We start from the raw sequence: 13538 nt of genomic DNA on the forward strand, positions 1-13538 counted from the left end.
AATGACTATAGTACCCAAGGCAGTCTACAGATTTAATGCAATCCCTATCAAATTACTAATGGCATTTTTCACAGAAGTAGAACAAAAAAATTTTTAAATTTGTATGGAAACACAAGAGACCCGAAATAGCCAAAGTAATCTTGAGAAAGAAAAACAGAGGTGGAGGAATCAGGCTCCCTGACTTCAGACTATACTACAAAGCTACAATCATCAAAACAGTATCAGACTGGCACAAAAACAGAAATACAGATCAGTGGAACAGGATAGAAAGCCCAGAAATAAACCCACACACATATGGTCAATTAATCTATGACAAAGGAGTCACGAATATACAATGGAGAAAAGATAGTCTCTTCGATAAGTGGTGCTTGGAAAACTGGACAGCTACATGTAAAAGAATCAGATTAGAACACTCTCTAACACCATACACAAAAATAAAGTCAAAATGGATTAAAGACCTAATGTAAAACTGGATACTCTTAAACTCCTAGAGGAAAACATAGGCGGAATACTCTGACATAAATCACAGCAATATCTTTTTGGATCTGTCTTCTAGAGTAATGGAAATAAAAACAAAAATAAACAAATGGGGGCTTCCCTGGTGGCGCAGTGGTTGAGAGTCCGCCTGCTGATGCAGGGGACATGGGTTCGTGCCCTGGTCTGGGAAGATCCCACATGCCACGGAGCGGCTAGGCCCATGAGCCATAGCCACTGAGCCTGCGCGTCCGGAGCCTGTGCTCCGCAACGGGAGAGGCCACAACAGTGAGAGGCCCGTGTACAGCAAAAAAAATAAAATAAAAAAAGTAAAAAAATGGGACCTAATTAAACTTAAAGGCAAAGGAAACCATAAGCAAAACAAAAAGAGAACCTACAGAATGGGAGAAAATTTTGCAAATGATGTGAGCAAAAAGGGATTAATCGTAAAAGTATACAAACAGCTATACAGTTCAACATCAAAAAAAAAAAAACAACCCAATCAAAAAATGGGCATGAGATCTAAATAGACAGTTCTCCAAAGAAGACTTATATATGGCCAACACGCACATGAAAACTGCTCCACATTGCTAATTATTAGAGAAATGCAAATCAAAGCTATGTTGAGGTATCACCTCACACCAGTCAGAATGATCATCATGAAAAAGTGTACAAACAATAAATGCTGGAGAAGGTGTGGAGAAAAAGGAACCCTCCTACACTGTTGTTGGGAATGTACATTGGTACAGCAACTATGGAGAAATGTATGCTGCTTCCTTTAAAAAACTAAAAATAGGGCTACCATATGATCCTGTAATCCCACTCCTGGGCATATACCCAGAGAAAACTATAATTCAAAAAGATACATGCACCCCAATGTTCACTGCAGCACTATTTACAATAGCCAAGACATGGAAGTAACTTAAATGTCCATCAAGAGATGAATGGATAGGGCTTCCCTGGTGGCGTAGTGGTTGAGAGTCCGCCTGCCGATGCAGGGGACACGGGTTCGTGGCCCGGTCCGGGAAGAACCCACATGCCGCGGAGCGGCTAGGCCCATGAGCAATGGCCGCTGAGCCTGCGCGTCCCGAGCCTGTGCTCTGCAACGGGAGAGGCCATAGCAGTGAGAGGCCCGTGTACCGCCAAAAAAAAAAAAAAAAGAGATGAATGGATAAAGAAGATGTGGCATACATATTCAATAGAATACTACTCAGCCATTAAAAAAGAATGAAATAATGCCATTTGCAGCAACATGGATGGACCTAGAGATTATCATACTAAGTGAAGTAAGCAAGACAGAGAAAGACAAATATCATATGATATCACTTATATGTGGAATCTTAAAAAAAAACAGTACAAATGAACTTATATTCAAAACAGAAATAGACCCATAGACATAGAAAACAAACTTACAGTTACCAAAAGGGAAAGCAGGGGGAGGGGCAAATTAGGCATTTGGGATTAACATATACACACTACTGTATATAAAACAGATAAGTAACAAGGACCTACCGTATAGTGCAGAGAACTATACTCGATATTTTGTAATAACATATAAGGGAAAAGAATCTTAAAAAGACTACATATATAACAGAATCACTTTATGGTACACCTGAAAATAACACAACATTGTAAATCAACTATACCTCAATATAAAACAAAAACACACTAAAAAAAAAAGCGCTTGTTTATAACCTTTGCCCATTTTTCTGTTGCTTTCTGTTTTTTCTTACTGATCCACAAGTGGTCTTTACATATTATAAATATTCTGTTTTATGCATTGCAAATATTTTCCCTCAGTTTGCAAAAGTCAGTGTATTTTTATCTCTGTTTATAATGTCGTTAGCTATAGAGAAGTCTTAAAAAGTTTATGTAGTTTAATGTGTTATGCTTTTCTCATGGTTTCTAGGATTTGTTGTTTTTAGAAAAGCCTTTCTCACCACACCCATAAAAGTTCTATTAGATTTTCTTTTTAGCATTAAAATTTTTTGCATTTGTAATCGATCAAGAATTTGCTTCGCATATGACTTGAGGTAGCAATCTAACTTACTTCTTTCTAAACTGTTAATTTGTCTGTGCATTATTTTTATAGTAAAAAATTAGGTCCAACTAAAATACTGAACAATACAGGAATTAAGTTTATCATTCAGTCATTAAAAATTATATTTTGAAGAATGTTTAATATTGCAGAAATAAATGTATTATGTCACTTTAAGTAAAAATATATAAAACTTTGTGTAATAACTCAACTATGTAGATAAAATGCATACATAGAAGAAGGAAATAAATTTGGTTAAATATAGAGAATAGTATCTCTCTGAATTAGGATTCAGGTGATAATTTTTTTCTGCCTTTTAATATTTTCCCCAATAAGCATGCTTACTTTTATAATCGTAACAAAGTGATTAAAAAGAAACATTATTAAACACTAACAAAGAACAAGGTTAATGGGGACAGAACTCGTGATGATAAAAATTTCATTTGTTCCTTACCATTTGGATGAAAAGGAATTGTTCTAAATTTCACAACTGGAGGGACAAAATTATACTCCGATGTAAAATTTATTCTCAGTTGGAAGAATGATCCTGTGATACAAAAAGAAACATTTTTACTAAAGTGTCATGTTGAACTGATTAACTGTAACCTAACACTGAAGTTTATTCCTACAGTTTAGCCTCCCCAAGGTCCCTAGAGTTTTATTATATTAATAAGTAAATTGGATTATAGGATGCCTAGACTCCTCTAGATGGTATAACAGACTCCTCACAATCTAATTCCATGTTTTCAGCCACATTCCCACTAGTCCTTTCTACCCACTGACCCTGTCCCCCTAACACCCGGCCCCTTCACTGTGTATCTCATCTTTACTGAACTCACTGCTCCAGAACCCTCTCTTGCCACCTCATGTCAGGCTGTTTACTCTGCCTGGATTTCCTTCTGATTCTAAACCTGGTGAATTCTCACACATTTTTTAGGACCCAACTCAAGGGTCACTTCCTTGGGAAGCCGTTCCTGACTCTCCAAGGCAAAATTAACTAATCACTGCCTCCTCGGTATTCCATTCAAAATCCATAATAGAACATGTTATATTTTATTGTAATTACCCACTTACATGCTTTTCTCCCCTACCTCACTAAACAAATGTATCTTGTTAATCCGCAACTGTAAGAGTGCGTGGTCATTAAAGCTTATAGTTGCCTAGTTTGCTTGAGAATTTGATTTATGGAAATTTATGGGAAAATCATAGAGGAAAAAAATGAGACATAATTGTGGGATTTTTCTGCCAACAGGCATTTTGTTAGCTATTCTCTGACTTCATAGAAGACTGTCAGATGATATTCTCAATTGATAATGCTTTCCTGTGTGTGCTTCTTAAAATCATGATAACATTAAGATTGGGCATAAAGAAAAATTCAAACCTGAAATTTCCATCCATGTTGACAAATGGCAAAAAATTAAATCATATAATAAAAAAATAACATGTAAATACTTTAAGAATTCTAGAAAATTTATACAATGCAACCTTAAAGAAAATAGGCTAATAATACAAAGACTTTTAAAAAAGTAAATTAGTTCTGAAAGCACAAACCATGCCAAACTGTATTCTGTAGACCTTCAATATCAGCTTCCCATTGCATCATATCTTCACTTACAGGAAAGCCAGTAATACCCTTTAATTAAGAAAAATTAAAGCAGAAAAAAGATTAAATATTTATTGCAGCTTGGAAAATCAGATATTAGATTACAATGAATTCCAAAAGCTCTACGTTTTCTTTTTCTGATAATTTTTTTTTGATTTTGGGAAGGTGTTATATATCGCCTTATTACAGAGAAGATAGATTCCAGAAAAACATGCGATAGCAAATTTTAAATAAATCAGTAGTGTAGTGTGCAAATCACAAGTGGGACAGTAAGGTCAAGACTAGAATGTGTGGCTTATGTAAGACAACAGACAATTTAAGACTCAAATTCAAAATGAAAGAAATAGTTGCAAAGCTTGCATTTCTTCAAAGATTTTAAAAACCATATGGATGCTATATAAGCCATGAAGTAAGAAAATTTTCATTAAGAAAAACACAACTCTAAAATTATGCTCATATATAAAAATAAAATTTTCCTACACTTGAGGCATTATTCCAATGGAGGGACAAGAATGTATTTCATAGAATAAGGTTATTGGTTATGCTGAGGAATACACTTAAATATAGTTGATAAATACTTCTGAGCAACCACATAGTTATTGGGTATGTTAAGTGCTGGTCTGGATAACCATTACATCTCTATTACCTACATTATCTATATTTACCTAACACTTCTCCCTTCAACAGATTTTCTTTCAACAGAAAGCCACAAAATTCAGGTGGAGCAGAAACAACATCAAATGTTACTTTCATACCTCTCGAATGTTTGTTGTTGAACTCAATAATTGTTCCCGACATCTCCTGTTAAGGCAATACTTCTATGGCAGGAGTGAAAAGAGAGCAATGCCATTGAACTACACCCTATGCAGCTGTTGGTAAGCATGCTACACCCTCTTTCTATGCACGGCTTTCTATTCTTTCTAAGTACACCCTCGCCCCTTCCATTTTTAAATTCTCCATATTGTATGTGATGAAACAGCCTATGGCAACCACTGAACAGCCTATGAACACTGAAACCTCATTGGTGGCATTCGGGGCAAAGTCTTGCTCTGTGTTAAAATTATACAGGAAAGGTGCTTCTGTATTATATGTGACAGAAGTTGGCAAAAAGTGCACTAGACAGGAAGTAGTAGAAAACCCTGTGATGGAATCCTGCGGCCAAATATTTACTGACCCTTTCTGAGGCTTAGGTTTCTGGTAGGTAAAACAAAATACTACGAACTTATTTTGTAGTATTGTAATTAATGAGTGCAACCCTGGACCTACTAGTCACTTACTACCTGATGGACCCTGATATTCAGGGCTTAAATGCCCATAAATTACTCAGCATAGTGTGCTCAATATTGTTAACTATTATCATGAAGTGCAAATTGTTGTTATTATTATGAAGTAGATAATTATACTGAAATAGGTTCATTAAACAAGTCTGTAGTGGCAAATTATGTTTAACTAAATTATGCCTTATAGAATAAACACAGATTAAACTGCTTTTAAAAATTGGTACTCCAATGAAACACACCCTCCAGGTCTCCAGTACTCACCTCATAATTGTTTTTCTTCAACTCTTGGAATTCTCTTTGCAGCAAGATGTAGGCTCTGCTGTACATGATAAGGCAGCAGAGTCTGGCACTTGTCCCCGCACTCCTAGGGTTCGCTCTGAGGCAGGTGTCTGAGGTTATGGGTCACCTTCCCGCACCTAGTTAACTGACATAAGTTACTCGCTTTCTCGACCGAGCCTCAGAACGCTGCGTGCTCCCAAGATAAGTGGCTCTAAGTTGGACATATAACAGTGACTTTTTTTCTCCTCTGACTCTTCCGAAGGAGGACTTCAGAAGGAAGACGTGAGCACTTTCTCAACTGCGGTGTGTCACTGCACGGCCAGCCCACAGCCCATCTGAAGGCAAACCTGGATGAGCTTCTGGGACCACCCGTGCTGCTTGTGCGTGAAGTGGGCGTGAAAGGCGTAAGCGTAGGGCGGTCGTAGCCGTTTGTTGTCTCCGCTTCACAGGTGTAACTAACTGGGTGCCGGCTCGGCCGGAGGATGCCAATCGGTTGCCAAGCAACTGGACCGAGGGGGATCTAGAGTGAAGGAGGTGGGAGCTTCTCCGCGCCTCATCCAATCAGCGACGTGGGACGGCCTCTGGAAACCTCCGCAGCCAATCGTCCAACCGGTTCAGTTTGAAAGGCCAATGAGAGCCGTTGTGAGGCCCCCTCCACCCCCGCTCCCCGTGCGCCAGAGAGCTCCACCAACTTTTTGACTCTACCCAGCTGGGGTAGGGGGAAGGAGGGGGAAGTTAGAGGATCTAGCATGTAAGTCTGTAAGTCAGAGAAGCGTCCACTCGAAGTCCTCCGAAATAATGTTTTCTTTTTCTTTGAATATCAGAAACCATCAGGTAATAAGTGACCAGTAGTACAGGTCTGCACTTATTTATAATAACTTATATGGCACGTTAGCGTTCACGATATGTTCGCATACCTTATTATGTCATCGAATCCTGCAGTTACTCTGGGAGAATGCTCCACAACAGGGAACTACTTAAAATTTCTCAGATTCCCATCTCTTGCCGGAGAGTTTTGCACCTGCTGTCCCTTCTGTCTAGACACTCACGACGTTCCTTCCATCCTTCCTTCCCACATTTTTCCTTCACTCATCGTTCACATTTACCTTTGCCTATGATTCCTTATGGAATCCCCTAAGACAAGATTAGGCTCCTTTCTTGTGATCCTAGAGGACCCTGTTAGTATTTATCAGGCTGTATCACAATTGCTCATGGCATTCTCCAGCCCACTGTGAGCTGCTTAAAGGCTTTAATCTGACGGTGTCAACTACAGAAACTGGCATCCTTGCTCAGAGTGCTTTTTTTCTTACTATTTATTTACTAATTTTATGGAAACAGGACATGAGTTCAATTAGTTCATTCATTCCACAAATATTTATTTAGCACTTCTCATATGCTATGGAACAATAAAGATGAAGTGACTGCCCTTTTGGCTCCACATTCAGTAAGTAAATACACAAAACCAAAACAAGTGTACAAAACAAAAATCATAATTTCAGATCACAAGTGTATATAGACAATAAAACAGTAATGTGATAGAGAGTAGGTAGTTAAGGGTTAGAAATGGTGGTCAGGGAAGGCCTTGGTCAGGAGTAGACTTTGAGATGATACATGAAAGGTAAGGTGAGAAGGAGCCAGCTATAAGAAATGTTGAGGGCAAAGAGTTCCGGGAAGAGGAAAACACAATTGTTCTCAGTCAAGAAAAAGCTAGGCTTCAAAAGGGAACCAGGGAGGGCCTGAGAGAACATGGCGGAGATGTGATTAGGATGGAGCCCTACACGGTGAGAAGTCTGGGTTTTATTTGAATAGAAATGGGAAACATTGAATGGCTTTAAGCATGAGAGTGTCATGCTCTGCTTTACATTTACAAAGTTACTCTGGCTGCCTTGTGGAGAATGGATTGTGCAGGAGACCATTTAGAAGGTTCCCATGGTCAATTTCATGTCCAGGTAGGGTAGCTTAGACATTCCCAACAACATCTTAACTTTACTGACATTTGGCACAATAAAATGATTTGATTCTGTGTTTCATAGAACTGAATACAAAGGGTTTTTTTCTATTAAAATATCAACTAGGACCTGAGATTGAATTTTGGGGGGCTCTCCTTCAGATGCCATCAGATTTTCACTTGGGTTTATGTAGGACTGGCAATGTATGGTGAAAGTGAAGAAAGGGCTGCTTCTGTGAGAAAGTAATGGACCCAATTTGGGGATATTGACTAGGTTTCTTGATGATACTGTGGTGGCCCTGTGGTCCCTCCTTCCCCTACTCTGATAGGGGAAAACTGTGATAATAAATGCAGACTCCTTTGTTTTTTTGTGTAAAATTTTACTCTAGGAGAAATTATGTTAAAGTAAGAGAGAAAGATAAAATTAAAGCATTCTTTGTTCTGAAGTTTTAGAAATTGTTATACATATGGTACTTTAGTGCAGTGAAAATCAAGCTGGTATATTCTCCTATGACCCCTCAAATCTATTGCTAGCCTTGCCCTCTCCTTGGGACTTCAGACTAGTATACCCAGCTGCCTGGTTCTCACCAGGCTGTCTCAAGGACATTTCAAACTCAAAATATCCAAAAATAAACTCATTACCTCCCATCCTCTCAAGCAGCCTTCTATCCTGTTTGTTTTACCCAGTTTCTCAAGCTGGAAACTTGGAGTTCGCTCTGACTCCTCCTCTTCCTTATGACTTACATTTAATCACTTACCAAGACCTGCTGCTTTTCTAGCTTCTTCTCACACCTTACCACCAGTGCCCAAGCGCACAGCCTTGCGATCTCTTGCTAGAACACAGAACATCTTTATACTATATTCCCTGTCTCCACACTTTCCTGTCATAAAACTTGACAGTAATTATTTAAACTAAACATGTGATCATGCAATTCTCTGCTTAAAATACTTCAAGGAATCCCCTTCATCTCTCCAGCTTATTCTGCCTCCATCTACAGAGTTTTAAATGTGGATTGACTTCTCAGGGTGTGGGTAGGGTGGCTGAAATTGTGGACAACTTTGTATGTGTCTGTATATCTATGTGTATGTGTGTGCACATAGACTTTTTTTTTTGGTAGAACAGGGGCCACGGAATTCATTCATTTTAATAATAGCCTGTGATGTAAAAAGCTTAAGAAACTATGCACTACAGTACAAAGGACTGAAAAGAGAAATGTTGCATTATATTTCTTATGGTAGGCAGAATTCTAAGATGACCTCCAAGAGCTCCACCCCCTGCATAATCCTCAGGACTGTGAATATGATAGATTTTTCTCCTGTGATTAAGTTGACTTATGTGGCATAGTTGACTTTAAGAAAGGGAGATTATCCTGGGTGAGCCTGACCTCATCTGGTGAGCCCTTAAATGGGACTGGGCTCTTCCTAAGGCGAGTAATTGAAAGCATGAGAGGGATTCCACGTGAGGGAGATCCTCTGTCGACACTTTTGAAAATGGAAGGGGCCAGGAGGCAAGGAATTTGGGCAGCCTCTAGGAGCTGAGAGTGGCTGCTGGCTGACAGCCAGCAAGAGAATCAGGGCCCCAGTCCTACAACCATAGCAACTGAATTGTGGGACAAACACATGAGCTTGGAAGAGGACCTGAACTTCAAATTAGAACATAACCTGGCCAATACTTGTGAGACCCTCAGTCATGCCATACCGAGGTCTGACCGAGAGAGTTGTGGGCTAATAAATGGTATTGTTTAAAGATATTAAGTCTGTGGTATTTTGTTATGCAGCAATAAGCTAACTTATACTACTTCTTACCCAGAGTGCACAGCTACTGACCAAGACAAGCTTTGTGGCACAAGGTCAGTCACTTACTGAGCTGGATTTACCTGATTCAGTGTGGAAAGAACTTGGGACCAGTTGATAGACATTAACATATGGCTTTAGACAGGGTTAGGGGATAACATGGGTATGGCATCCTGAAAAATGAAGTGAACCAAGGCTCATGCACAAGTTTTCATCATCCTCGGTGAGCAAGGCACCTGACAGTCTATTTTATTAAACATTTACAAAGTTACTGAGGCCATCTCCAGCTTTAACAACCAAGAATCCCCTCCCCCTCTTTTTAAAAACAATTCTTTCCCTCAGGAGTGGAACAGATGTTTTCGTTTTACTTAAACTAAAAGACTGTTTTTCTCATCCACCAGGAATATGTACCAGTACAAAGTGTTAACCTCATTTGGATTTGAACCCCCATCCTCAAGAGCAAAAGAAGGCTGAGGATCGCCAAATGTCAGCTCAGCTGTGAGAAGCGTTTTAAATCATATTTTGACGTATGTTACACTGTTAACTAGAAAATGAAGTGCAGCACACATGCTTCTAGTAACTCTGGTTTCAAATCATATGATCCCTTCTTTGTCTTGAAGACCTTTTGATGTGTGTTCCCAATATTGAGTTTCTCTGCTTTTAATAATCTTATATTCCTTCCTCAATATAAATGTCATGAAAAATACTGAATGCTAATCTTCAAAGATCAAACAGGAAGAAAGAGGTAGGCAGCATAGTTCAGTGACTTGAATTCCTGAAATTTCTCATTTAGAAATTTTATTTTAGCTTATAAAAGTCTAGGCTCAAAGAAACGCTTGGTTCCCCTTTGTAAAGTTGAAGTTGCAGGCTCCCCCAAACTACAGAATTCTGTTAGCTGTAAAATAATTTGGTCTCTCCCTGTCAGGTACCTGAGATGCAGGGGCCCATGGATCACTATTTATACCTATATTTGTGTCTACCTAACAGAGGGGGACACAAAATCAGTACATGCTGGCTTTTATTTCACCTTCTTTGCTTTAGCTAGGGCGACCCAGAGTCCAGGTTTGCCTGGGACTGGGGGAATTCGTAGGAAAAAGGACTTTCAGGGCTAAAACTGGCATAATCCCTGGTAAACTGGCACCCCTGGCTATCCTAGCTTGGGCTTCAAGAACCTTTTTAGGGTGGGAGTTGCATAGACAATTTGGTAACAGCTGTTCGTTTTTGGAGTTGGTGTTTAAAGGTTTGTGTCTGTTTGTTTTTCATGGCAGGCTGGTGCCCAGACCTCGTAATCATAGTTCTGAAACATCATGCCCAAAATTACATCAGGAGAGGATATTAGCAATGCCTATGATGAAGGAATGCAGTGCCTGCTTGGGTACTTTATTTGCGCTGAAGTGTTTTAGGAGAATCATGTCTCCTTTCACTTTGTTCCCAACATGGGAACACCAATCACTGAGAGATAATGCATTTCATAATATCTAAGTACGACTGTGACTGTTAAGTGTGTGTGTGTGTGTGTGTGTGTGTGTTGGGGGCAGGGGGACTAGTTAAAGGATATAATTATTCTAGGCTTCTTTCACATATATATCTACAAAGGCGGACCAAGCTTTTAATATACCTTTGCATAGCGCTCTCAGTTGCCCCCTGGGGAGTTCCAGAATTTCAACATGGGAGAAGCTTTGAGGTGGCAATCAGCTTGGAGGGGGTGTAAGGGATGACATATGGTTTACGGATAGCTTAGCGATGTGTCTTGAAGCTGTTTTTACTTAGTGTGTGTTTATTAGGGGTGGTTTGAAGGGAGATGATGAAACATTCATGGGTTAAGCCCACTCCCACTTCACTGGCACCAGTATGGAGTGTTCTACGTTATGGCATGTGCATGAATAATTAAGTAGGATATTTGTGCTCTAAATATTTTACCACATTAGAAAATAATGTATCGCTTTATAAAAATTGTTTAAAACACATTGAATAATGATAGCAACATTGTCACTTTTTGAGCACCTCCTATGTGGCAGATACTTCTCATATATTTGTATATGTTCTCATTAAATGCTTATATCAACTCTGAAAGACAGGTATTAGAGAAAACGGATAAAATTGTATATACTATGTTTTTGAGAACTTTTGTGTCAGGCAGTCTTCTCTGCAACTCATTTACGTTACTTAGCTTCAATCCTATGAAGTGGATACATTTTCAGATGAAGAAACAGCAGTTCAGTAACTTGTGTAAATTCACATGGTTACCAAAAGGTGAAGGGAAGATTTAAACCCAGGCTGTCTGACATTAGAACCTTTACTCTCAACCTCTGTGCTACATTTATACCATTTTACGGATAAGGAAGTAGAGATTGCTTTACTTACTCAAGGTCATCCGGATCACGGGCTGGAGCAGTTGAAAAGTACATGTGCCTGCGCCATTCTCCCCATCCAGGGTCCGTGAAGGGGGGGGCGGGCGGTGGACATATAGTGTCAGATGCTATGTCTGAGGAATTTATAGATTTTATGGTCACTTTTATGGCACATTCTGGGGTGGTCTTGAGAACTTAGCATTTTTAAAATCTCCCCAGACCATTGTGATAATGACCAGGTCTGGCAACTGTTGCCCTACTGTAGGGCTGGCTAATAAGTTTCATTCCTGGTGCCATTCTTGACTGATTAGTAGGTTATCTAGAGCGGTATGTTGAAACTCTTCAGGCTAAATCTGAGCTCAGCTGGGAAGAGCACCAGTGAGTGATTAGCCGCACACACAAGAGACAAGGGCGCTGGTGCCCTGGGTTTGCTATACTGACTCTATGTACTCAGGGCTTCAGCTGGGCTGGGGATTGTGTTATTGTTCCCAACTATTCACCCCCTTCCCTGGAAGAAGTTTCTGCCTCCTTGCCCCTGACTGTGACGGTGTGGCTTGCGGTGCCTCTCAGTAGGTCAAGATTCATCCATGTCCTACGGTCAGCTTTGGCCTCAGAATTTGTGTTGACCAAGAGAACGTGAGAAGTGGACGTGATATACAGCATGTCTGAGCGTGAGTTTTATGAGTGACTGTTTCAGTTCTGCCTCTTGCTCTTTTCCCTGTGCCATGAGAACAGTGTGTCCTGCAGGGACCTGGGAGCAGCTACAGCAGCTGACCCACCTCTGCTGACTGACATGAGTGAGAAATGAACATTGGCTCCTACAAGGCAAGCTGCTGAGATTTTGCAGTTATTATTGCAGCCAGGCTGACTAATACACTCCATTTCCAGAGTGAACTCTGGAAGTACAATTCAGTCCTAAACTGTCATTTGCCTTAATATTAGTTTTAGTCTTATCAGGTTGACTCTTAGTAAACTACCTAGATTATGCCATTGGGGAGTTGCAACTCCTTTCAAGAGATTCTAAGGGGCAGAGACTCAAAAGAAACCTTTCAGGGAACTGTGTTAGGATGGACCCCAATGATAACGAGTTACATCCCTAATGCCCAAGGGCTGCAATGGCTGAGGAGCACGTGTCATAGAATGGAGCCTGATCTCCACCTATTTCTGTTGCAAATTACATGTGCCTCTACGGCCATGGAGAGCTTGAGCATTAATCTATGTCTTTGTGCAGCCAGTTCTGTAGTTTCGTGTGTGTCTTTGAATTTACATTCAAGAACATAGGTCCATGAAGCTTGACCTTTAGAACCACTTTCCTGCAAATTGAATATCCCCTTATTTCAGCATGTTGAGCTCTTGAGATATTGACCTTTTAACAAGTGTAAGTACATGTAAGTACAGTAATGCCCTATCTGATCTTAGGAGTCATTCTCCTAATTTAACCATTTTGGGATAAGAACAGCTACTAACCTGGTCACTTGGGTGAGGATCAGTGTCATGTCGGGCCTGGTCAGCAAACGTCATATTCCTCGTGTGAATAACCAATTCATAGGTGCCTAGGATTCAAGTAGTCATAAATAGGTAAGCAGACCTTCTCCCTGTACGGCTCTGTTTTGAAGCGTTCCCAGCCTAATTTCCCAGAGGATTACGCTGACCTTGGGTGCTTTGATGGTTTGTAAGGCTCTCCTTCCTCTGTGTTAACAGCTTCCTAACACTCTTGGCATTTATGGTAACAAACTTCAGGTGCAGGCATCTTGTAGCAGCAAAACTTTTC

The 13538-nt window shown here is 40.0% G+C and overlaps 1 protein-coding gene across 1 annotated transcript in view; it reads right to left on the minus strand.

Annotated features, from left to right (window-relative positions):
- Positions 1-5722, minus strand: part of UBE2U (ubiquitin conjugating enzyme E2 U) — a 40099-nt gene extending 34377 nt beyond the window's left edge. The window contains exons 1-3 of the mRNA XM_030866169.2: positions 5657-5722; positions 4064-4145; positions 2967-3059 (exon numbers count right to left, since the gene is read on the minus strand). Coding sequence (XP_030722029.2) covers positions 2967-3059; positions 4064-4145; positions 5657-5722 — 241 coding nt within the window. The remainder of the gene's footprint in view (positions 1-2966; positions 3060-4063; positions 4146-5656) is intronic.
- Positions 5723-13538: the final 7816 nt, after the last annotated feature.

The sequence above is a fragment of the Globicephala melas genome, chromosome 1, assembly GCF_963455315.2.
Source record: "Globicephala melas chromosome 1, mGloMel1.2, whole genome shotgun sequence".
NCBI classification, from domain to species: Eukaryota; Metazoa; Chordata; class Mammalia; order Artiodactyla; family Delphinidae; genus Globicephala; species Globicephala melas.